Source organism: Merops nubicus, unplaced genomic scaffold (assembly GCF_000691845.1).
Source record: "Merops nubicus isolate BGI_N331 unplaced genomic scaffold, ASM69184v1 scaffold5873, whole genome shotgun sequence".
Classification (NCBI taxonomy): Eukaryota; Metazoa; Chordata; class Aves; order Coraciiformes; family Meropidae; genus Merops; species Merops nubicus.
This window is the reverse complement of record NW_008600852.1, coordinates 38,522-63,285: the sequence shown is the minus strand read 5'-3', so window position 1 is coordinate 63,285 and position 24,764 is coordinate 38,522. Positions and strand designations below refer to the sequence as shown.

At 35.6% G+C, this 24,764-nt stretch overlaps 1 protein-coding gene across 1 annotated transcript in view; it reads left to right on the top strand.

The window, feature by feature from the left end:
• Positions 1-759: 759 nt before the first annotated feature.
• The window catches only part of RIC1 (RAB6A GEF complex partner 1), a gene marked incomplete at its 5' end in the record, with an annotated part of 36,530 nt that continues 12,525 nt past the window's right edge, over positions 760-24,764 (top strand). The window contains 11 exons of the mRNA XM_008937792.1: positions 760-873; positions 5,999-6,075; positions 16,037-16,144; positions 17,251-17,393; positions 17,632-17,768; positions 18,779-18,870; positions 19,924-20,012; positions 21,036-21,180; positions 21,688-21,736; positions 22,770-22,922; positions 23,280-23,483. Of these exons, the coding sequence (XP_008936040.1) occupies positions 760-873; positions 5,999-6,075; positions 16,037-16,144; positions 17,251-17,393; positions 17,632-17,768; positions 18,779-18,870; positions 19,924-20,012; positions 21,036-21,180; positions 21,688-21,736; positions 22,770-22,922; positions 23,280-23,483 (1,311 nt within the window). The remainder of the gene's footprint in view (positions 874-5,998; positions 6,076-16,036; positions 16,145-17,250; positions 17,394-17,631; positions 17,769-18,778; positions 18,871-19,923; positions 20,013-21,035; positions 21,181-21,687; positions 21,737-22,769; positions 22,923-23,279; positions 23,484-24,764) is intronic.

Below are 24,764 nucleotides of genomic sequence, written 5' to 3'. Positions count from 1 at the left end.
TGTACAAACAGATCTGAAACACTTAAGGAGGACGGATGTGTCTAGGCACTGGAGCAAAGAAGGGTAACTTTCCATTAGGTTTTTGTGTCAGAGCTCTCAGCTGCTTTAATGAAAAGGAATAAACACTTAGTGCCTATGGTAGATTTGTTTGGGCTTCCTGACCTCAAAGCTCCTCCTTCCCAGGAAGAAAGGTGCTAATTGGTGCCTCTCAACAAATGCAAAATGTTTTCATCAAACTGTAGAGATGGATTTTCTGCACAATTTCTGTCAGGCTGTTCTTGAAGAGATATAAAACAGATTTCCTGATTATCCTATTTAATGCAATGGCCCATCCATTTAGCAGAAACTAAGCAAATTACTTTTATCAAATACCCTATAGAATATTTCCTCCCAGTTAATTTAACAGTCCTTTTCACTATAGGAGCTTATTAGAGATGCTCCTGTTCATCTTAAGACACCCTTTGTCTAACATGAGACTACTTCTGTGATGACTCCTTCCTGGGCAAATGAAGTACTTATTTAAATGTCCTGGGTTTAAAGGAATGAGATTAGGAATGGCAGTGTGGCAGGAGTTCTGCACAGACTCCCTTTAGAAGCACCATTTTGTAATGCACTCTTAAACACACACTATTTTTTTGACCTCTCTTTTCATGGGAAACAAGCTGTTGGTGTTTAAGGAAACAGTTGTTTACAGTTATATCACAACATACCAAACATCCCATTGCTTCTAGATATGAGATGTAATGATTTTCTTTTTTTCTCCAGCCCAGTGTATTAATTGTAAGCTACAAGGAACTATCAAAAGCAGCTTCTCAGTTTGGATCTTATAAACAAGCAGAATGGCGTCCTGACAGCACCATGATAGCTGTTTCAGTAAGTAGGGGTTTTACTTCTTACTCTGGTTAAATTATTTTGCAAAGAGTTTTGTATTAATAATTTGTGTGGTTGTGGAAACTTGCAAATGGTATATACATTTGATTGATGTTCATCTTATAAAAATATGTAATAGTACCACGGCTTTTTTGGATCATAGAAGCTCTCTTTAGAAGTTTTCATTCATTTCTTCCCCTGAAGAATGAGCTGCTGTTCTTTGTATTAAAGTGTTTTGATGTATTGGTGGGGTCTGATCCAGCATCTACTTACTTCAATAATCTCATCAGTAAGAATAACAGAACTCAAAGACACATGAATACAATAAATGGTTGAGAGGTTAGGTGTCGTAAGCATATTTAGCTTGATAAATAGGGTCTACAGATAGTTCAGAAGGGTGGGTATTAAGAGCATTAAATAAGAGTATTACATAAGTGGGTATTAAAGTGACATAGCTTCTGGTGATATAAAAAAAATTGCAAGACACTGAGGACACAAACAAGACACTGACACGTGACACACAGATTCTTCTGTTAAGGGTCTTAAAGGTAAGGATGAGATCTTGTCTCATATGGAAATAAAATCTTGTTTTGTAGCTGATGCTATACTCACAGCAGTAAAGTGAACTATTTCAGCACCACTATTTAAAAATTTGAGGTCCAATGTAGACACAGGAATGGTGGGAGTGGAGTTTATAGGAGTCAGGATATGGGATGATACTCCTTGTGACTTTCAGCCAGTTCTTAGTATCAGGTCTTAATTGGATTAGTTACTTTTACTAGCTTTTAAAATCAAGGCTATTGTATTTAAGACTTTCCTGTGAGAAAGCAGAGGAGAAAAGAATAAAACCATTAAAGTTCCCCATCAGAAGCTGCTTATGTGGAATTACAAACTCTGTGTAACAACTACTGTATTTTTTGGTGTGCTGACTTCATCTTCTAATATAAATCATCTTTTCTGCTTGAAATGATGCCTGTAATGCTTTGTAGGTTTTGAGCAAATCAGATACTGATATCTTAGTGGAAAATACCAGGTGGTGTATGGAATAGTTCGTATCTTCAATATTGTCATGTCTCTAAATCAACTAAATTTCCTGTGCTCCAGTTGTCTTGTGTGTAATGCAAGGGAAGACTTTTTTGAGTAGTTGGTTCAGAAATGTTTAAATCACCTAAAAAGATCTCATGGAATCAATGCAGTGAAATATTTCTGTTAAGTGTCAGGTTATATTTCTGGTTAGCAAATTCTCATAGTTACCAGCAAAGGCAGATTACTATGAATAACAAAGAATTCTTCAATTTTATAATACAGCATATAATCACAAGTAAACTATCCAAACATTTTAATTATACCTTTATGCAGTAATTCAGAAGATATTTAAATTGTTCTGTTGAATTACTTTGCATGATACATTTTTTCTCTGATGTTGGGACCCATATGCTCAAGGAACCTTATAGTTCAGCTGACAGTCAGACTAGCTTTAATTTCTACCAGTTCAGTTACTGTACTTTCAAGTTTTTCTGCAGCTAAATGTCTTTGGCTGACTGCTTGCCTGATATAGAATTATATTAACAGGCAGACCAGCAGCCAAACTCCTCCCTCCGCTCCCACACCACCCCCCAGAGACCCAAAGTGCCAGACAGCCAGAGGAGGAACAAATCAACACACTCACCCACTGCAAAGGATGGGAGGGGAGTGCGGGGGCAAGGGGGCAAAGCCATGGGCAATGGGAGCAGCCAGGCCATGAGCCCGTCATATATATATAGCAGGGACTCAGAGACAGCTTCATCTTCTGGCACTGCTGTCCTGGGAACTCCACTTGCCATGAAGAGTCAGGGAGCTCTTCCAATAGCCAGAATCCCCACACAGCACATCCACTGTGCAGGCAGAGCTCCCAGCCCCACTGCAGGCACAGTCAGCTCTTACAGAGGTGGCTTCTTGTCCCACCTCCAAGTTACTGTGGAAGGGGCAGCTGGTGGTGATCTCCTGATCAGTTCCCACCCAAGGCTGGCCAGACCCTGCATGAAAACCAGTCAGGAGGGTCTTTCTTGCCTGGCTGTGGACATCGTCAGTATGCCAACTATATGCTGGGTTTAAACCCCAGCACTTCAAATGTATAGTGTTCTTTTTGGTAGATGATATCAGAATCTAATTACAAACTGAGGTTTTATGAGCAAACTTAAGTTTTGCAAATTAGAATTCAAAATGGTCAAGCAGTTTAAAATATGAGTGTCACGAGTTTTCTAATATTCTTGTTGCTTTTTACACTTATATTAAATTTCCTGGGTGTGTAGGTACAAATAATATAGTCAAGCATGTTTGTTATGGTAGTTTAAACACCAGTTCTGTTTTGCAAGTTTTTTAATACAGTTTTGCAATACATATAAAGTTTCATTCAAAAGAGTTCATGGGTTCTATTGAAAGACCATGTTGACAAACACTGGTATTTTTGTTAGAGACAGTGCGAAAAGGCACACTTGGGAGGTTAATGAGGGAGGTGCTGGTGCATGATAATTTTATTACCAAGTAAAACCATTAACATCTTTCCAAGAGAATAAATTTTTCCCTTCTTTTTGACTTCTTAAGAAGAAAACTAATGACTACAAATGAAGGAGCAATAACAAAGCAAGTTAATAATTAAAAAAAAAATACAGTTTGTACTACTTATTTTGTTGAAATGAATTAACATCAGTTAATTGCTGAGATCCTATGCAACAGCTAAATATGCTGGTTTGAAAGCTGTTAGGTAATTTAGTTTCTCACCTGTTATTACCTGTGCTCTTGAGTTTCTTGATTGCATTAGTTTTATGTAATAAGCTTTGAAGTAAAATAAAATGCACTTTGTTTTTAAGAAGGTGAGCAAAAGGCTTGGGATGTACTTATGAGCCATGTGGTACACTCACCCTTTTTTTTTAATGACATAATGATGGGGAGTGTCATCTGGATTAAGTGTTCACTATAGAAGTGATAGCCAGTGTTTTTCATTTCTGACTGCCAGAGCATTCAAGAGCATCTCTATGAAAATGAATCACTTTGCAGCACATGCTTTGAGGTAATTATTTGTACAGAAGGCAGACTGAAGTCTAGCCTTTAAGGCTTTATAAAATACTTCAAGCAGCTTTGATGGTAGTTAAATAAACTCAACCATTTCTCACACTGTCATCATCCTCTAGCAATTCTAACCTTTTATTACTAGTATGTTCTATTACTAAACTGATGACGTATTTTCTGAACTGATAGTCTTTTTTCCCTGATGTTTTGTAGTTTCTTCTCTTATTTTGTTGAATTTGTAGTTTTTCCAGTGTTACTGGGAAATATTTTGTTTCTTGTCTAGATGAGTACATACACCCAAGGGAGATAATTACAGTAACCTTGTGAATTTAGTCAGGATGCTTGAATGTAGAGAAGTATAGAAGGTGTTTTGGTCCTTCCTCTGCTACAGGCAGCCAACTGATAGAGAATGCTCTTCACTGTGCATTCACATAGCTAAGGCAGAGCTTTATTAAACATCCTACACTATGAGTGACCATGTAGTGAAGTATTTTGCAGGGCTCTACATTTATGCTTTTGACTGTCAGAGAGGAGAATGATTAGGGAAAGGATGTCAGGGATGGTTACTTCAGTAAGTTTCACTGCTTCACAGACATTTCTAAAGCTATGTAGAAACCTGTGTGAATTAATAAGATCAGTTCACAGGAAGCATATGGTTGAATGCTTCTGCATTTTGTCCAGCTCTTCATGGAACTTGAGGTTCTATTTAGAAATGAACCTGTAACAATAGCAACTTTGTGCTTTGAATAGTGTTCAGTAAAGCCCTTTGTATGTTAATATCAGTATAAAGATACTTCACAGTATTGTTTTACTTTTCCTTCCAGGATAAGATAACTTACAGGTTAAATATTTAATGGTGTAATGGAAAGAACCGGTGCAGAAGTTAGAAATGAGCATGTTTCTTTACCACATAATACCTGAACATGATATTACTGCACACTAGAAAGCTTCCATTTATTTTCTGCCTGTCTTAAACCATTATGATTCAGGTTTTATGCTTGCATGAGAAAGATACTTGCTTTGAATACGTGTGTTTGTTGTACTTTGCAGCTAATACACAAATTTCTTTCACTATAAACAAAATGTTTCACTGGGGAAAAACCTGGCATCTGTGAACTGATAAACTAAGCTAAAAAGAGTGTTACTTTTTTCCTTTGTTCAAAGAAAAGGAAACCAACCTTGCAAAGCAATTCTACACCATTCATTTCAGTACTGCTTGTCTCCAGTAATAGTGCTTTAAGTACATGCCCGGCCCACATCAAAATAATCAGATGGAAACACTGTTTAACCAAAATACATTTGCCGGTTTGCCTGAAGGATAAATTTGGTCTTTAAACAAACCATACTTTGAACAACTAACTTTATCAGTTATCTGCCTCTCCTGTGCATATACAAAGACTGGATCAGCTTGTAGTCACAACTGGAACATCTGATAACTAAATGATTTATATTTGTTCTCTGAATAGCGCTATAGTGTGAAGTCAGTCTTCCAGAATGACAGAATGTTACTTGGAATTGAATTATAGTACATATTATTTCCAGCACTGGAAGATTTTGAAAAGGTATTGTGGTACCTAAAGAGACTGCGTGGTAAAAGGGTTTTTTGAAAACTTCCTGGATGGCCAACAGTGAGAAGCAGTGCCTGGCTTCTTTTCACTCTGTAGTGCCCATATGTGTTCAGACACCTGGAATTCTTGTTCTGAAGGCTTGCTACCTTCTACATGCTTTCTGCATTAATTCTCTTTGTTGGTGGTAATTAGATGCCCAGGTTCTAAATAGCTGATGTAGCTGTCTGGTTTTATATATTTATATGTATCAGGAAAATTTCTGCTGGACACATACATTGACAGCGGTGTTTTTCCACTTTTCTACTAAATGATTTATTCAGTGGGCTTTAGGGACTACTGTGTATTTTACCTAGAATGAATTTCAGTGCACAGTGTTCTAATATATCTGACATTTGATATGGTTGAATGTTTGTGTTGAATATATGAGACATGAGTAGAAGTTGCATGACTCTGTGTAAATTTTACTCATGGAGATAGACTAGATACATGTCTTAGCACTTTTTCTCTTTCAGACTGCTAATGGATACATCTTATTTTTTGAAATCCCATCAGCAAGAGACAAGTATCTTTATGAGCCAATGTATCCCAAGTAAGTATTTTACAATTTCTTTGTGTCCCAACAGTATAAAAAAAATATGACAAGTCTTAAGCAGATCCTTTCAAAGTATGTTTTAAAACTTGATGGGTATATGAAGCATCATTCCTACGAGAGAGTTAGTTCAGGAAAGAAGTTGGTCTAATCGGTTTGTTGTGCACTCCTAAGATTCTTTAGGTCCATCTTACAAGCTCTCAAAATCCCAAATAGCGGGTTTAAAATTGTCTAATTTTGTAATTTGAGGTAATAGATTGAATTAATCTGTAACAAGCTTTAATAATTCCTTTTGAGTAACTCAGTTGAACAAGTCATGTTTCTCAGCAAATATTAGGGTGCAATTTTTAAATAAATTCCTATCTGCCTCCCAACTTTGTAATAACATAGATTTTGAAAGCCAATGGGGAATAAATTCAGAACATTTTGGAAGAATGGGAATAATTTTTAGTAAAAATATACACATATTTTAGCTGCACTGTAATATGATGTTATTGTCATTATTTTTTGTATTGTAAGTGACAGAATACATGTTAAAACCTGACTGTATGTTGGATTTGTGGTTGACTTAGTTGACTTTGGATTTGACAAAATTGGTAAATACTTAGGACAAATGAAAACCTCTGAGGTTGTATTTCTATTTGTCTGGAGTCATTGATTGGATCAAAGTTGTTGATAGGAATAATAAAACACTCTTGATTTCTCATTGGCTAGAAACTGCTTTTTTGGTACATATATATACACACATTCATCATTATAATGCTAGTCAACTTAATTTTAAGGTTTTTTTCATATTCATAGAATAAATTAAAGTTTATTGGTGGGTATCTCCAAACAGACATCCATGAGGAGTATTGGATTACTTATGATGTCTTGTAAGACGAAAACATTTTGATTTTTTTTAAAATGATAACTGTTTAACCATGAGCATTAAAAAAAAAAATAAATCACATCTTCACAATAATTTAAATTTTAAATCTATTCTTTTGTAAGTGTGTATAGGAAGAAATGACTTGGCAGGTAGGAAGTGATTTCAAAGTAAATTCTTGCTTCATTGAGTGGAAAGTTGTCTGTGTGTTACTACTCTAATGCATTTTTGGCCTCTGAAATAGAGCTCAGAGCTCTGGAATGAAATTGAATTTACTGTTGCAACTTACTTGTATATTTTCCAAAAACTTAAGTCTAGTGTAGACAAGCTATGTTACTTTATTTTCCTTTTTTGAAGCCTGAATACCATTTTTTCAAACTGATTTTTCACATCTGACTTACTGTTGTCAGAAAAAAAGAAAAAGCAGACAGCTTGTTGCTGCAACCTGTTCAAATAAATAAAGGGATAGTATGTCTTTAGCTGTACATAATGCAAAAGACTAAACAATAGTTTGTTCTTCTTGTTCTATTTGGAAAGTTGGAGGCTTTTATTGGAAAAAAATTATGAAAATATGTGGAAATATGTATAAAGTATGCAGTAAGTTAAGAAGGAAGTTTTCAAAAGTTTTAGACATACCACATGAAGGAAGACTTGAAAGTATCTATTAATCAGTCAACAATTGATCAGTCTAAGTTTTATATAACACATTGGTAATTTGTGTGTGTAGTTAACCTAAAAGCATGTATTCTATGAAAAAAATCTTTGTTAGCTGTCTGTTGAATGGTCTAAGATATATTTTTAGGCTATAATGCTGATTCTGCAGAAGAGTAAGATAAGGTGTTTGTCCCTAGAGTGTTTATGATAGGTTATTCATAATCTCCTAAGACTAATATATGTGCTTAATTTTAAGAAGATGAATGATCTCACTGAATTTACTTGGATTACTAATCTTGTCTATACTTAGCCTTCAGTTTTGAAAACCTGCTTAAAATTACTTCTGGTAGTGTTAGATCAAAAGAAACACATCAATATTTATATGTGTGAATTATGCCTACTGTAATCAAAGTCATATTATTCTGTAAGCTATTATGATAGGGTGAACTTTTTTTTGATGCAGATGCAATGCACTGCCTGTAGGTAATTTTACTAATATGCTTTGTAGATCAAATAAAAAAAAAAAAAAAACCCAACCACCAAAAAAAAAACCCAAAAAACTCCAAAATGAACAAACAAACTAAGCCAAAGTTAAAAGACAAACTAAGCCCAGGACTAAAACTTTTAACATTGTTCCAGCATATGTTCATTTTCCAGAGACATTATTTCATTGCTTGGATTTAATTTCTACTGGACTGAACAATACCACATTAATTTTGTTAACTTTAAATCCATTAAGAATCAGTGAAAGGCCTCGTATGTTCTTGAAAGGTGACATCTTACTGTTTTCTCCCACTGTAACAGTGTGTTCTTGGCTCCTTCCTTTATGCTGGCAACATTAATTAGGCAGCTGTGCCTTAAGTTGCTCATCTGATGTGGAAAATACAGTTTTCTGTCTGCCTTCTTTACCCTTCACTGTCTACTCCCCCGTATTCCAGTAGTTTAGCTTGCGAGTTGGCGTATAATAAAAGTTAATAAAAATAGTGACATGGAGGACAGCAGGTTCAAATGTAGATCTCTATACTTTGCATATTTGAGGTAAAGAGGTTTTTTTGTCTACCATTTTTCTCTTTGGTCACCTCCACAACATACGACAAAGTTGAGATATTGTAGAATATCATTAGTTGTGGTTTTGGTTTGGTTTTAGCTAGTGACCACACTCCTGTCAGTGCTCCTAAAAGTTTAGTCTTATTCTACTTTTTAAAATGATGAGTAATTATTAGTGTTGATAAATTGTCCATATCTACTAAGTTTTTGTGAACAGAATGAAGGCTCTTTTCTAGTATCCTTTCTTTAAATAATAATGGCCAGTTCCAACAGAAACTTTTCAATGTAGTGACTACAAAAATAGAAGAAAACTCTTAATACAACTTCATTTTAAAGAGAATTCTTAAGCAGTGCAAGTCAACATAAAGAGATGTTTGTGCATTGAGAGTACAGACCAGTAACATCCTCAGTTTCACCAAAGTCCTGGTGCAAGATTTTCTAGCTCAGTCAATATCCTCAAGTTGAACCTGCAGCTAGGTTTGATCCCATATGAATGAAAATATTGAGAAAGGTTATGTTTAAATTCTTTTGTCAGCTCAGCTCTCATTTAAATGAAACATGTATGTTTTTTACCATTAGTAAAAAAAAAACCTCAGAAAAGCAGGTCATAAGATATATGTTAGACAGCCACTTTCTTTCACTTCAATTATTTGTGCAGTCTTCCAGACTGGAACTCTGGTAGCTGCAATAAAGTTACAACTTTATGTGGTATCGGTATTTTTTAAATAATTGCTTAAAAATTTGCTTGGTCTAGACTTCATTTGAAGAAAAGGACAAAAAAAAGTTGCTGAAAATAGAAGTCACTTCTCATTTGTCCACAGGGGAAAGGGATGTTCATGGAGAAGTACAGTCCTTCCAGTTTATAGTTGCTATTACACAGAGTTGTCACTATAACAACACATATAGGTGTTGAGCAAGAAGATCCAGATGAGATTGCCTGCACTTGATCTGTTTAACAGCATTGTTCTGGTGCACAGTTATTGTGTAAAATGTAACTTCATTTGAAAAAGTTTTTTGCTGGTGCAGCTTGGATGAAATGCCTCAGGGTTTAAAAAACAAAAACAAACCCAAAAAAACCAACCAAAACCAAAACAAACTGCAAGGGAAGTGTCATAAACATTTTTGCTGCTCAATGTGCCTTGCAGTATATCTATCCCATATGATTATTTTTTAAATTATTATTTCCAGGGCCAAGTCTCTCTCTTTTCTCCCAGTCTAAACAATGCAGATTTAGTAGAAAGGCTAAAACTTGAGCCGAGGCTAAGCTCTCATCATGTTTGAATGCAAGAGTCTCTGTTTCCTGTTACATTTTAGTAGTATGAAATAATCAAGTTTTGCAAAGTTTGAGTGAACTCCTATTGTTTGTTTAAAAACAGAATCAGAGTCTAGGAAAATTGATTTCCTGTTTAAAAATGCCCATTTAGCATGACTTCCTCCTTTTCATATCAGCTTATTCTAATGATCTTTATATTCTGAAATTCAGTGTTTTAATGGAACTACTGGGATTCAAGATTGTCGATGTTTGAAGCTGGAGCTCACGAGACATTTTAAGCTTGTTCTGCCAATAACTGAAGGCATAACTCTTAGGAAAATGAGTATATGTGAGATACTTTAAAATGGTTGAGTGGGAAATTGTTTTTAAACACTAGCTATTTTATATCTTTAGAGATTTAATGAGTTTAAAATATACCTATGGTAAGCGTTAAGGGATCGACTTGTTCAACATTATGTACATTTTATGTAAAATCTATTATTAGAAAAATGCAATAAAACAATGGCTCAAATCATAAGCACAGTGTTCTGTCATGAATTCTGAGTATTTATATATTTTTAAAAAGGAAGCTTTTTACAGTTTTGCTGGAGTCAATTGACAGTTGTGAGGTTTTTAGTCAAATTGTAATATTTTAGGAATGTTATGAGTTGCAGTCTTTCTGTCAAAGGAAATATTTCTGACACTTGATATTTGGCTACAAATTGCTAGTCTGTTCCTGCAGTAAACAGACTTTCATGCTCAATGAAAACCTGAAGTATCCTGCTTAATTCATTAGACTAAAACCAGGAGGGGGAAAAAACCAAAACCAGTAATTGTGTAGGGTTTAGTTTTCCAAATTGAGCCAGAATAGTCTGCAGCTTCATTCCAGCTCTTAGAAACTTTGCTCCAGTTCAGAGCAGACTTGAAACAAAATCACTATTGGCCATTAGCCCACATTCTGGGATACTTCTCTGCAGTGAGCACAAGTACAAAGTCCTGTTTCAATTAGTTCAGTTTAATTTACCACCATATTACTAAAGTCATTACAAGATACAACATGAAGAAAACATCTGTATGGTAATAGAATGGTAAAATAAAATTAGTTTCCACATGTGGTACGCTTAAGAACAGGGGCAGTGCATACAAGAAAATTTGCAGCTTTGTAAGCTGTGGAAAGGTACAGCAATATTTTTTTTTTGAGCAGTTGCCAAAGGAATTTACTTTGTTTCACAGTAAAGAGATGTGTAACACCATCACAGTAGAGACTTCCCTGTACTCAACCAGCAGGTTCTTTTTGTGTTCACAGTTTTGGCAAGGAGAGCAACTTAGTTTGTCACCTGAAGAGACAGTGTGCAGTGCCTTAAAGCTGAGGATATTTTTGCCTTCAAAAAGGCAAAAGTTAAAAACTTTTCTAGGCTAATAAACTAAATGTGCTAATGAGAGGTTCTTTTGCCTCAGATTTCCTCATATCCTCAAGTAAAGCATGCAGTTGTGTCTTACAGTGCAGGCAAGTGGTGTGAATGTTATGTAAATTTAGAATAAGACCTCAATGTGGTAAGTTCTTAAGTACCTGAAGATGCTTTAAAAAATGAAGTTATTTTCTAACCAGTACGGGCATTTGCACAAGCTAGTGTTTATATCCTGATTTACAGTGCTGTGTTGTTTATATGTCTGGTTGCTGTATTTATGTCCTACTCTTTCTGACACTTTTAAAAGTTTTTTTGTTTTCTAGAGCACAAGGGTTTATAGGTGCCATAAATTACCTCCTCAGTATTTTTTTCATTATTTAGTGGACTTAAGATTAGTGTGTACAAAGGTTTTAAACTTTAGTCCCTGCAAGGGTAATTGATGAAGTTAATTAATATACTAAATAATTTTTCTTTGTATTGATGCTTCTGCTAAACTTGAACACTGTGTTTTTCCCCGTAAGTTGTTTTTGGCATTGGTTGGAAAAGGTGCTTTTAAAACTAGATGAGGTATAGGATTTTTATTAACCATTATGGCACTTGCTAGCCCTTGATGTGGTTTGGGAGGTTCAAAGTATCATCAGGAAATCTTTGCAACTGGAATAATAATTTGGTAAACCATTTAGCTTTTTAAAATGCATAGTTGATGCAAAATGCGTACTCACCAGTTATTTCACTTCTCAAACCACAGAAACCTGTTATTACTCAAATAGGTAGAAAAGGCTGTTCTAAGAATTACTTCTCTAAACCCTGGTTTATTCTTTACAGTTATTCCCATAAATTCTCTGTAAATATTTGTTTGCCCACCTCTTGCTAATCTGCGCGTATATAACTCTTGTTCCAGCCAGGCTTTTTTTTTTTCTTCAGCGGGTGGCTGCCTGCAGCGTATGATGGGAAAATTTAGTCCCTAGCTGTACAGACAATTCACTAACCAAAGTTTTCACATCGACCATTTTAAAATAGTTAATATAAACTGTGTAATTGTACTAATCAACAATAATAGCTGTTGTCAGGGGTTTTTTTTTGCTTTTGTGCCTTCAGAGAGAGCAGCTTAGAGTTCTTGGTGGTGTAAATTCATTTAGAAGCATAGTTTGCCCTGTTCTTCTCATAGGTGTAATGCTTTTATTAGTTGTGACATGAAGGTGTTGGGGTTTTTGTTCTTTCTTTTTTCCAAAAAGTACTACTGAAGAAACCATTTTAGCAGCAACAGTTAAGAATATCATAGTCTCAAAGTAGTATAAAAATAGTTGACCTTGTTAGTATCAACTGTTTATTTTCTAAAGATATTTCATGATGAAAAAGTCTGGAGTCATTAATTGTTTTTTTTTCCAATAATATGTCTCTTGCTTCTCAAGCAGCTGACTGTGCTTCTGCATGATGTTGCCTCTTTCTTTGCTTTAGAATGCTTAAGGTTTGTTGTTTGAGTTGGATTTTTTTTTTTGGAGAGGGGATGGTGGTTAAAGATGCTTCTCTGTTCTCTCATTGCAGCATCTTGCATCACAGTTTGAGCTTACAGTTTTTTCTTCTAACACAATCAAAGTGTTACCTCCAGAGCCAGTTCTTTCCCTGTAAGAAGATCAAATAAATAAATAAAATGCTACTTCATGCTAAGTATTTTAATGATTCACTTGTTTAAGGGCTTCTCTTTCATTTTGGGGAAGTCTGGTTAGAATGGAACAGAACAAAAGGTTAACGTGGGGAAGGCTGAAAGAATTAGAGTTTGGCGAAACAGGGCAAACCCTTAAGATAAGCTTATATTTCCTACTCCTTTTTAGCTTTATTTAAAAGATGATTAGTGAAATACAGTTACATAGGCTTTCAACATGTGAAAGACACTTTGTTACACCATATAGTGCTCTGTTTTCTGTGGGTAAGCATAGCACTGGCGACATGTTAAACAGAGAATGAACTTGTTCGTTTAAAAAATACACCTTCACCTTCAGTTCTAGCTCTGAAACTTGCCCGTAAACCTTGTATTCTACCTTGAAAGAAGCACCCTGGCATTCCTAATCTTTCCATGTTTGTTGTTGGATTGATGATGTAGTGGGTGATTTTTCTCAGTTCTGAGTATTATATGAGATTTTATTCACAGGTTTGCTTACACATTAACAGATGCCATGCCAACAGAAGTGGAGCAATTTAATTTGTTTCAACATGCAGCTAGATGGTCACTGGAATGTGTTTCTATCAGTTCTTTTGCAAAAGTGAGTTAAGGTTTGGCTACAACGGTAGCAGATGCTGATGTGGCAACACAGACCAAACATTCTTTCCTGCTTCCATCAGCAATGCAGATTCTTCGTTTAAAGGTCAAAGTAACTTAACTAGTAAGGCTGACTCATGCAGATGTGGACTATGTGGACACAGTGTGCTTTTGATTCCAGCCCCTCTACACCCAGAGTAAGAGTTTCTTTTTGGATCGATGTATTTGACATGCAATTAATTAAAATACGGACATTTTGGAGTTTCAGTCATGATGACAGTGACTTAGTGGTAAAAGATATACTGTGCAGATGGTAACAAATTAGCTGAAACTAGCTCATGGAACTGAAAACATTGAAATATTCTTGCAAACTAGTTTTATCGAAGGTGTTTAAAGAAGAGAAGCCTGCCCACATGGAGACTTGAAATTTCTCCTCTGGCAAAAGAAGTCTTTTGAAGCCTGTTGTACCCGTTCTGGCTTTAGTTTGTGCTGTGCAGGAACACTGTGTTTACACTAACGTACCTTGCTCGTTTACAGCAGGCATGTTATATGGTGTGTTGAGGTATGTAACGCTTACGCGTTGCTGAACCCTTTTCTCTTAATTGTAGTTGTTTGCTTACAACATTCAGTTGTACCACTGATTCTTGATAAGTCAGAATCATTTCACGTTGCTTGAAGTATAATAATCTGGGTCTATATGTCCACATGGGTTGAAATGCAAGTGTCCAAACACCTGGGGTTTTTTTTTAAGTGCTTCTTCAGTTCCTGGGATGCAGATAGTGACATAGATATTTGGAGGAATTAATCAGGTGGATTTGGCTTCATGAACTTCAAGAAATGCAGTCTCATTTACTGTTTAAAAAAACAAACAAACAAACGAAAACCACAACAACCTCACAATGCTAGTATTAACCTTTTTTTTTTTTAATTTATTTTTTCAGGCCTCCTGTCAGTCCATGATAGCTAGCTTACATACAAGGCTATTCTTTCCAAAGACAGATGTAATTGTAATTAAGATTAAAATTTGTTGTTAATTTTCTTCTGAAGTGTAAAACAAACTTACTAGTAATTTAGTGTTTTATCCAAGTGACCATCTTTGGCTGGGAGATTCAACTAACTTTACAGTGGTTTTCTCATTTTTCACTATAATACTTCATGATCACCATGTTTTTTTCTGGACTTTACTACTTGCATCTGCTAACTCCAAAATGTCAGGGTTTGCCTTTGCCTTACCTCTGCTATCATATATCTTTGCCCTTGTTGCAGAAGAAAATGTGAATTAACCATCAAAGAATGACAGATAGAAATTTTGTCTTTTGCTATAAAATGATAATAGAATGAAAGCATTCGATATCAGTGGAGGTAACCAAGGCAAAAAGAGATTGAAGTATCCTTGTGAAGTTCAAACTTACCTAAAACCCTACTTTGGGTTCTGCCATGCTTTGGGCAGTTTTATTGGCTGCTCTAGTGTAAAATAAAAGACGTGTTCTGTCAATTAAAATTCAGATAGAGTACACAGATTTTTTTTTTTACGCATCTGTTGTTTCTGACTAATAAAGTTACACTGAACTCTAACTTGCCTGCAATGTCTGTTTCATGCATAGTTTGCCCTGTTTACTAGCTTAATGCTCATGACATAATGCTCATGAACTGGATGACATGTTAAAATACTTAAAAATTGTAGGTCAGTTTTCATTTAAAAAAGTTAATGAAATTCATGGCACATCTGATAACTCAACAACTAAAGAATACTTTCATGGTACTGTATTGGGTTTTAAAATAACTGCATTTTATTAGAGAATGAAATATGAAATTTTAAATGATGAAAATAGAAACTGGGAGGTTTCCCCATCTAGAAGCGCATACTGTGTTGTAGTGTGTTTAAAGGAAGAGAGTGCTTACTCGTGTGTTTCCTTAGCAGGTCTTAGGGTTATTGTTTGTTTGCTTTAGGGAGCTGCATTCTTATGAATTGCAGTAATCAATGTCTACCTGTTGGGTTAAGCTTGACGAATTAATAGTGTAAACATTGTTCTGGCAAAAGGAACTGAAGAAGCATGAACATTTTACAGTCTGTAATATCTGTAATGCATCTTGGCAAAGAATGAATTTGAGATACTTAAAAATTCACCTAGTTAGTTAATGGAAACAGTAGAATTCAGTTTTACTGAATCAGAATTTGCACTAAATTATATATATATAATTTATTTTAGGATTATTAAGGCACAGATGTTGTAATGTTCATTGCCTTATTTTGTTTACATACTCTTCATAGGCATATAGGATGATATGACTGACTAAACTTCTTGCACTAAAACTGTATCCTAGATATTAAGTGCTGCTTGTGGCAGGGTGCACCCTGAGTGTCTGATGTATATATGTTTGGGGCTAGGGGGAACCCATGGGCATGTAACTCAGCAATTCTTGTCTCTTGAGGAACATTTTGTTTCAACTGTAGTATTTCTTTTTTATTTTAGAGGAAGCCCACATCTGAAAGGAACCCCACATTATAAGGAAGAACAATGTGCTCCTTCATTAAATCTAGAAATGAAGAAAGTGCTGGACTTGAAAGCCTCTATCACAAGGTATACTCACTAATTATGTCTTAAGAATTTTTCTGCATCTATTGGTTACTTTTTTAAGAAGTGCAGAGGAAACCGCATGGAAGAAAACTTCTGGTAGTTTTTTTACACTTATTAATAGTAAGGACTGATAGTTACTAACAGTAAGCTACTAATAGTAAGTCTAAAGAGGTGAAAAAATAAATTGCTGTATAAGAATTCTTTCTTTCTGTGCTTGGCCATACTGGTATTTTTGGCATGTGCAAGTATATAGCACATGAATCTACAGTATTACATGATGTTACTATAAATGTGTTTGTCCTTGGGCTCAAAGTATGGATTAGATATATCATGGAGACAGGTACATAAAAGCAAAATGTTACGTAGCATTTCAACATTTCTGTAGCTGCCTGCAGAGGGTCCCTCTTTGTACTGGAAAAACTTTCTCTTTGCCTCGACATTTTTTTTTGTGGCAGTTGCCTTCCCTTTAAATAAACTTTGAATATGCTAAATAAGTATATGTGAAAAGTTGACACGGATCGTTGGGGTGAGATGGAAAAGTAACAAAGTGCAGTGTTGGAAGAGGCACCATAGGAGAAAATGGGTGTTGGAAAAAAGGCAGTATATACTGGGAAAAGCTTTCCTAGGAAGCTGCACATTATTGTTTTCAAAATGCTGGAAATGCTTGGGAAGGGATTTGGGAGAAGTCTAATTTCTGCTTCGTCAATGACCTTGGAGCACAGGTTAGAAAGTGTTGTGGATTATTTAGAGCTGAGCCAATACTGTTAATTTTCTAGAATAGATGAGTAGTTGATTGTTGGCAGCAATGTCTTATGTTCAATCAAAAGTATTAAAATGATCTTTGGTTCATATACTAGTTAAACAACTTTAACAACACAGACTGTTCATGAGTCCTGGAAAAAAGTAGCAATGTAGACTGTATTTTGTCAGCTTGGTACATTTACTGTCCAGAGGACTTTGGCACTTACTTTGTGACTTACTTGATGTAACTTCTCAGGGTATTTGCTGCTACAAGAGGCAGAGATATGGTGCTAGTTACATTAATGTGATTCTTCTGTGACATTGATTTGAGGTGTAGTTTTTCAGAGAATGACAAATACATTTGTTAGTTTGCAGTCCATGTTAGAGGATCTACTTGTTGCTACTGCTGATGGATTTCTCCATCTCGTCCACTGGGATGGTATGACCAATGGAAGGAAGGCCATCAACCTATGTACCGTTCCTTTTTCTGTGGACCTGCAGTCTTCTCGAGGTAGGTTTGGAGGTTTTTTAATTGCCTAGGATAGTTAGTTTTTGGCAAAATATCAGCTAGTTTAAAATATTTCCTCTGTTCTCAATGAGATGAGAAAAATGCACCTTTTGTAAATGTGAAGAAAATAGCCTGTTTAAACTGGATTTTTCTCTGACATTAACGAGTAAACGACTGAAAAGTCTGTTGGCTTGCACTATCATTGTGTTCACATGTTTTTAAAATACTGATATTTTCCCAGCAGGTTCATTTTTGGGCTTTGAAGATGTTTATATCAGAGATATGGAATACTGTGCCACACTTGATGGTTTTGCTGTTGTTTTTAATGATGGCAGAGTTGGTTTCATTACACCAATGTCAAGCAGATTCACTGCTGAGGTATATTTCCTTCAATATTTCTAGCATGCACCCTAGAATAAATGTGTTTTGCTTGGTCTCTGGATTTCCATTTGCTTTCTACTTTAAATTCTGTTCAGCTGCAAAGACATTAGTTTAGCAACTGCTTAAGAGATAACTTAAGAATAAGACTCTCGTTTATACCATAATTTGAACTGGATTGTTGTAGGGCTGGTACATGTATATGGAATTTTTTTTTTAATTGCTTCAAAATGTCAGTCTAGTTCTGAGGCCTTATTACTGCTTCTGCAACAGCATTCCTGTCACTAGTTACAAGCAGAGTGGTAAGAAGCGGATTCTCCTGCCCAAAGTACCGTAGGGGCTATTCCTAGCTCTTAGTCACAGTCAAGTCTTACCTCTTCTCGTAATGTTGTGCATAGTTCAGAAGTTGTTTTAAAGGAATGTTTTCCAGATTAGGTCTTTTCTTAGCTGTAGTTCAGCCTCCAAACTGCACTATATTTTCTCAGTATTGGATCTCTTTATTGTAATTGCAGAAAACTCAGAAGTATTTGTTGAGTCTTTCCCAAGCTCCTTCACACACTTAAAATATCTGTGATTTCAGCTGTTAGGGGATGGAAATCTATTTTCTGGTTTGTGTTTTGTCGTTATCCTCAGAGGACTATCTACGGACTCTTTAAATGCAATATAGGGGATAGTTGAGGTATTGACTATAGGTCAGTACAGGTGAATTGACTCCTACAAGTATTGACTTCCTTTGGTTACTCAGAGCTTTGCTAAACAGTTTCCTTACATACTGGCATCTTTCTGTAACTTTTATTGAGAACGATTAAACCGGTTTTACACATACTGGATTTCGTTTGTCTGAGCCATGTCAGTTAATCTTGGTATTTGCAACAGAAATTTCCTGAGGTGATGAAGGTCAACAGACTGATCTCTCATATGGTGTACATGGGTAGCATGTGGGTAGAAGCTGACTATCATGAATAGCATCACTGTTTAACCAAAAATTCTGTGAATTCCTTTCTTTACAGCAGCTCCACGGTGTTTGGGCACAAGATGTGATGGATGGAACTTGTGTGGCGGTAAATAACAAATACAGGCTAATGGCATTTGGATGTGCCAAGTAAGTTTTGTAAGGCTGGTTCAATGGGGAGTGAAGTGATTTAATTATAATTCTTAAGTACTAGCTTCTTCTTACCAAGTTGTGTTGCAAGAGCTGTAAAGACAAAAATGATTAGTCTTCCTAGAGATTGTATAACATGCTCTATCAAGAAGGTAGGAGGAAAGAGGAAAAAGAAATTACTACCTGCTTGAACAGCAATTAAAATTGGTGCTTGTTTTTGAGCTCTGGAGAAAAATAAAGAGGTGGTTGGACCAGTAGCAAGCATTGGAAAGCACTGCTGTACCAGTTAATCTCAAAGCAGGACTATAAAGACAGTTAATTGTAGCAATATTGGACAAGAATCAGCACTCTGCACTCAACTGAGGGAGTGCTCTGTGAAGTGTTGATTTGATCAGGAAAAATGTTGCCTGTTTGATTAATTGTGAATATTTATAAATTAAATGTTGCGAAAATGCTTTTAGTTGTGATGTTTTGCTAACTGCTTTTTTGAGTGTTCCTCCTGTATAATACTGCTTTAGCTGATCTAGAGTGCAGCTTTTTCTAAATAAAAATCAGAAAAAAATTTATCTGCTGTTTAGAGCATTTCCAAAGATGTGGGTAGTTTGTTCTTCAACTATCTACTTAAGAAATAGTATTCTTGGTTGTAGTGACAATGCAGTGTGTTGGTGTTTGCCTCTGAATCAGCGGTAGGTACAATAATACAATGATCTTAGTATGCATCCATACACTTCTGATGAATTTTTAGCACTGAGTGAATACTGACCTCCCTCACAGGTTGTCGGAACCCATTAATGCATGGGGAACATGTGTGCATGTGTATTTTCAGAGCACAAAACAGCCTCAGTGCAGTATAGGGCTAGTGGCTTGGGTCCTCCACTGCCTTCTGGAAAGTGTCTTACAAATTTTGTTACAATTCTTTGAGTGTTACTTGACACAAAGATTCTGTTCTAGATAAATTTATTGGTGAGAAAAAGGCAGGTTTTTTTTTAAGCTCTTGAAACTGAAGAGAAACCCAGACCATCAGTGTTCTAAAGCCTGCACCATCTCTTCCAGCGGCTCTGTGCAGGTTTATACGATAGATACAGCCACTGGTGCCATGCAGTTCTCTCATAAATTGGAGCTGACACCAAAACAGTATCCTGGTAAGCTACTTTTATTGCTAGAATTTTCCAGCTGTTTTTAGGGTATTGAAGAACATTTTTGTCCCTGACTAGCTAACAACTATTTGTTGTTTGCACTGTCGCTGATGAGATTAGTGACAAACTCTTGCATGTTTGCAGTAATTTACTTTTGTGCATTTGTTCTTTTAGCTGCTTGCTTTTCACCGACTTTTGGGTGTATTCAATATTGGAGGGTATGGGGTTGGTTTGTTGCTTTTGTTTTAGTGGGGTTTTTTGTGTGTTTTTTTTTTAATTACATCTGAATCTGAGTTAGCTGTTTACGGACAGTGCTGCGTTTGATTATTCCTTTTTAAATACTGGGTATCTTAGTTGTTCCCACATGTAGTCTTGAGATTACTTTTTCAGTTACTTACCTGAGAAAATGAGAGATTATTGTCGAAATTGATAATGAGTATAATAAAGGTGTGAATTAACTTGAAACAGGTGGCATGTAAGGTACAGAAAAAAAGGCTAAGTAATCTAGCACCCAGGCTGAATTGCAGTGAACAAAAAGCTCAGTGGAATTTTCATGTAGTTGTGATGACTATTGTGAGCTTGAGAGTGAGGAACATATAAAGTGGGTAAAATCTCAAATGAAAATGTGCATGCCCATGAGGCTTCAACAGAAAAATCAAATCTCTAAAAGTGTTTGAGTTGTGCCAAGTGCCAAAAGAAAGGTTTTCAAGGGTGAATATAAAATCTTCCTTTGACCTAAAAATTACTTTGTCAGAATTGCACCTCTGTGGCTGTGTCATAGCACAATGTATTTCTGTCCTGTTTTCATGTTTTCTTACTTTCTTACGAAATGGAACAGTATTGGGAAGAAAACATGAATTCTTCACCTGCTGCTTATTCATTTCAAGATTGTAAGTTAGACAAATGCAGCAAAGAAGTTAACAGAAAACTCAAGTATTTATTTCTGTATATTTTTGTTTCTTTTATGGTGAAAGCAGCTAAAGAACATTTGATGTTTTTCACTTGATGTTTTATTGTCTCTTTGAACAGATATTTGGAATAAAACAGGACCTGTTAAACTAATCAGATGGTCACCTGATAGCTGTGTTGTGATGGTGACTTGGGATTGTGGAGGCTTGTCCTTATGGAGTGTTTTTGGTGCTCAGCTTATCTGTACTTTAGGAGGTGATTTTGCGTGAGTATCTTTAATGAAATAGTAAAATGTTTTATTAGAAGCTTTTATTTTCCTAATTAAAACCATTTCATTACAAAATAATTCACCGGATTAGCTTTTAGAAATCTTTTTGTGCTACAATTCCTTGGATATTGGAATCATCAAATAATATTTAGGAGCAGATCATTTGAATATAAGTGAAAATGTATTGTTTTCTTTCTGTAGTCATCTTTTTTTCTTTTGGCCATAAAAGATAATTACCCTACAGGAGAGCTTTAGCAGGGAAATTTCCTTAGTGCCAAAATATATTTGCTAAAAATGTGCTAACACCTGTAAATCAGTTGAAACAGTTTATGCTTGATATATGGCAATTGCATTGCCTTTTATGCGGTGTCATAGATCACATGGACTTTATAGTTTGAGGTGAGGTTCAGTATGAAACTATATGACAATACAAAGATAGGAAAACATGATCTTATTTTGGTGACATCATTTCTGAACTCAAACTTGTTCTGTTCTGTTTTTAAGGTATCAGTCTGATGGTGCCAAAAAGGAACCTTTAAAGATCAGTTCTATGGTAAATATGAATGTAAAAATACTGTAACAGGATGGCTGTTAATTTCAAAATTATTTTTACTAAAACAGATTTTCAGAATATCAAACAGGCTTTCTTTATTACTTTTAAAACAGTAAGATGAGTTTATTGTACTTCCTAACACCAGTGTTGTTACATGGTGCCTGAAAACTTGCCATGCTTTTTCTTTTTCCTGGCTTTGCTTTTTAATATAAGAATGAACACTTTTGGTTTTCCTTAGTTTCTCTTTTTTTTTTTTTTTTTAAATCCACTACTTTATTTTAGAATACAGTGAGGTGTGGAGCAGCACTAACTGTAAAATTACTTTTTTCCCTAAAATTACTAGCTTACCTTTGGCTGTTGAAGTAGCTTAACTTCAGAGAATATGAATTAAAGAGAAACTTAATTGCTGTTGTTTTAGCACAAACTAATGAACTTGAAATCCTGCCAATCTGTCACATCAGTAGATGTTGATAAATATCAAGCACAATCTTCAAGGTCCCTTTTACAAACCATGATGGATTTTGTACAATACTTTAAAAATATTTTATTTATGTATAGTCTAGATGCTATGAAGATTAACAGTTATAAACGTGCATCCCAAGTGGATTTACACATCTGCAAGGACAGTACAACGTACCTTTAAAAAAAAAAAAAAAATTTGAAATTATGATATCATTGAATTTAATGAACAACTAAAAATGTAATTTGAGGGAGCAGGGTTTTAGAATGCAAACTAAACAGTCTTCATTACTTGTGGATGTCTTGCATAGTTACTTTTCTTTTTTTATGTTAAAAATGTTGATTAAATGAATAGAATTTAAGCTAGATTCTTACTGTCCTTGTGAATTTTACTGCTATGGGCTACTCATGATTCCCATGAAATCATGAGTTTTAGAACACCAAACTGTGTTGGTTTTTTGCTAGGCTAATGTCTATCGTAAGACCAGTTAAAGTAAGTTTATGTAGTTCTTTTTTTCTGAGGATATATAGTGTTGGTTCTGGGTTTACATTATTGTTACTCTTTTACATTCAGACCTGGGGATCAGAAGGGTATCATCTGTGGGTTATTGATGGGAATTCTTCTTCAAACATGAAGCCTGAAAGAGTTGCAAATAATGAAGCTCGTCAATTTGGTATTCTGCAGTTTCATTTCATCAAGAGTGCACTCACTGTTAATCCGTGTATGGTAAGGTTTTTCTTGATAACTATATCCTTATTTTAGAACATATTTCTGGTTTTCAGGTGACCTCTGGGTTAATATCTTAATAGGGGTTGAGTCTGTTTTGTAGCCATTAGACCATTCCAGTCTTCCTTTTTTAATCATAAAACTTTTGAAAAGGTACATAGTAACTGCTATGCAGTACTGTAGCATAAAACCTGATAGTACATAGTGATACAAAACCTGAGAACTGGCTTAATGCTTATTATTCATATTATTTACACAGAACCTGTTAATATATTGATCGTGTGTTTTCCTTTGTTCTCTGTACACGGAGTTCAAGGTTTCTTTTGTGTTTTTTGCTCTTCTGTTTTTATAATGTAGAGTAACCAGGAACAAGTCCTCCTTCAAGGAGAAGATCGCTTATATTTGAACTGTGGAGATGCAGCACAGGCTCAGAGTCCCAGGAGTACTTCAGCACACTCTGAACATAAGCCTACCAGGGAAAGAAGCCCATTTTCAGATGGCAGTTTAGATTCTCAGGGTTTAAGCACTTTACTGGGACACAGGCATTGGCATGTTGTACAGGTAATTGTTGCTAGTTACCCATATGTGCTCTGTGCTTTCTAGAGTTTGTAGGACTGGAATTTGCATCACTCTCTGCTATATCCTTTTCCTCTACTACAAGATCATTTTCTTTTTATTGCCTCTTAGTTTTCCCCTGGTACAGCTGCTTCTTATTGCCAAATTGTAAATTAATGTTGGCCATCTCAGCCTTTTGGCTGTGATTTTGCATCCTAGCTAATAAAAAAACCCTAAATGTCTTTTTGACTTCAGGGAGAAGTAATTAAATTACTGTCCTGTGCTTTGAAAGGGAGAGTAAGTGCAACACGCAAGAAATCCTTTAGGGATATGTTCTGTTATTTATGCAGATTGATTTAAGCATATTCAGCTGATGAATACAGCCTTCAGACCTTGGCTGTATTTTCAAGCAGTCTTAGATGGCATCTATTTAAGTGTGTAGTTAAACCTTCACAATATCAAGCTTCCTGAGAATGACTCAATAACTTTTAATCTGTAATTCTAGTGTGTGTTCTTCCACACTAGATTTGGTAGATATTTTTCTAAATTCAGGTTTTTAGAAGGTCCCCAAGATTTTGTTTCTCACCTAGTAAATGAATCGGTATTAATAAACAACATTTCACTCTAAGGGTGTATGTCAGGTTTTAGATACTGTTGGATTTTCACTTCAGCTGGCCGGATGGCTCTTCTGTCTTTTGAAAATGGTGTAGGAGGGGGAGGGCCTCATTCGGTGTAGAAGTAACACTGACACAACCGAAATTACTGTGCTGAGCAACAAACTGGTGAGAACAGCCAGTGGTTGGGTAACAAGAGCACCTACCTGCCTTGAACATGGATTTGTATCATCCCATGTGACATGAAGAATCCAGGACCAAGATTTAATTTGACATATCCCAGTCAAGTGCTCTCATAACAAGGCTTTTGGATGTGCTGGTGTGTATTTCCGATGAGTTTAGAAATTTCATCCCAACACTGTAAGTCCCTCTTGAGTGCTGTGTTTATCCAAACTTACATTCCCATGAAAGGTCCTGATGAAAGAGGGAGTACATGGGGGAGGGGAGAAGAGCAAATTTTGGCTGTCACTCTGTAATAAGTATTAGCTGTTGTATGTTGTTAATGCATTTCTGCATTTCTTGTATTAAAAACAGGCTAACATTAAGGTTTCAGTAACTATTGGGGGACAGGGGAGTAATTGTATTTAAAGAGAAACCCTAGTGCCAAAACCCTTTAAGCCAGTGTTTTGGAAAAACATGGACATGTAAAAATTCCTTTAGAACATTATAATCC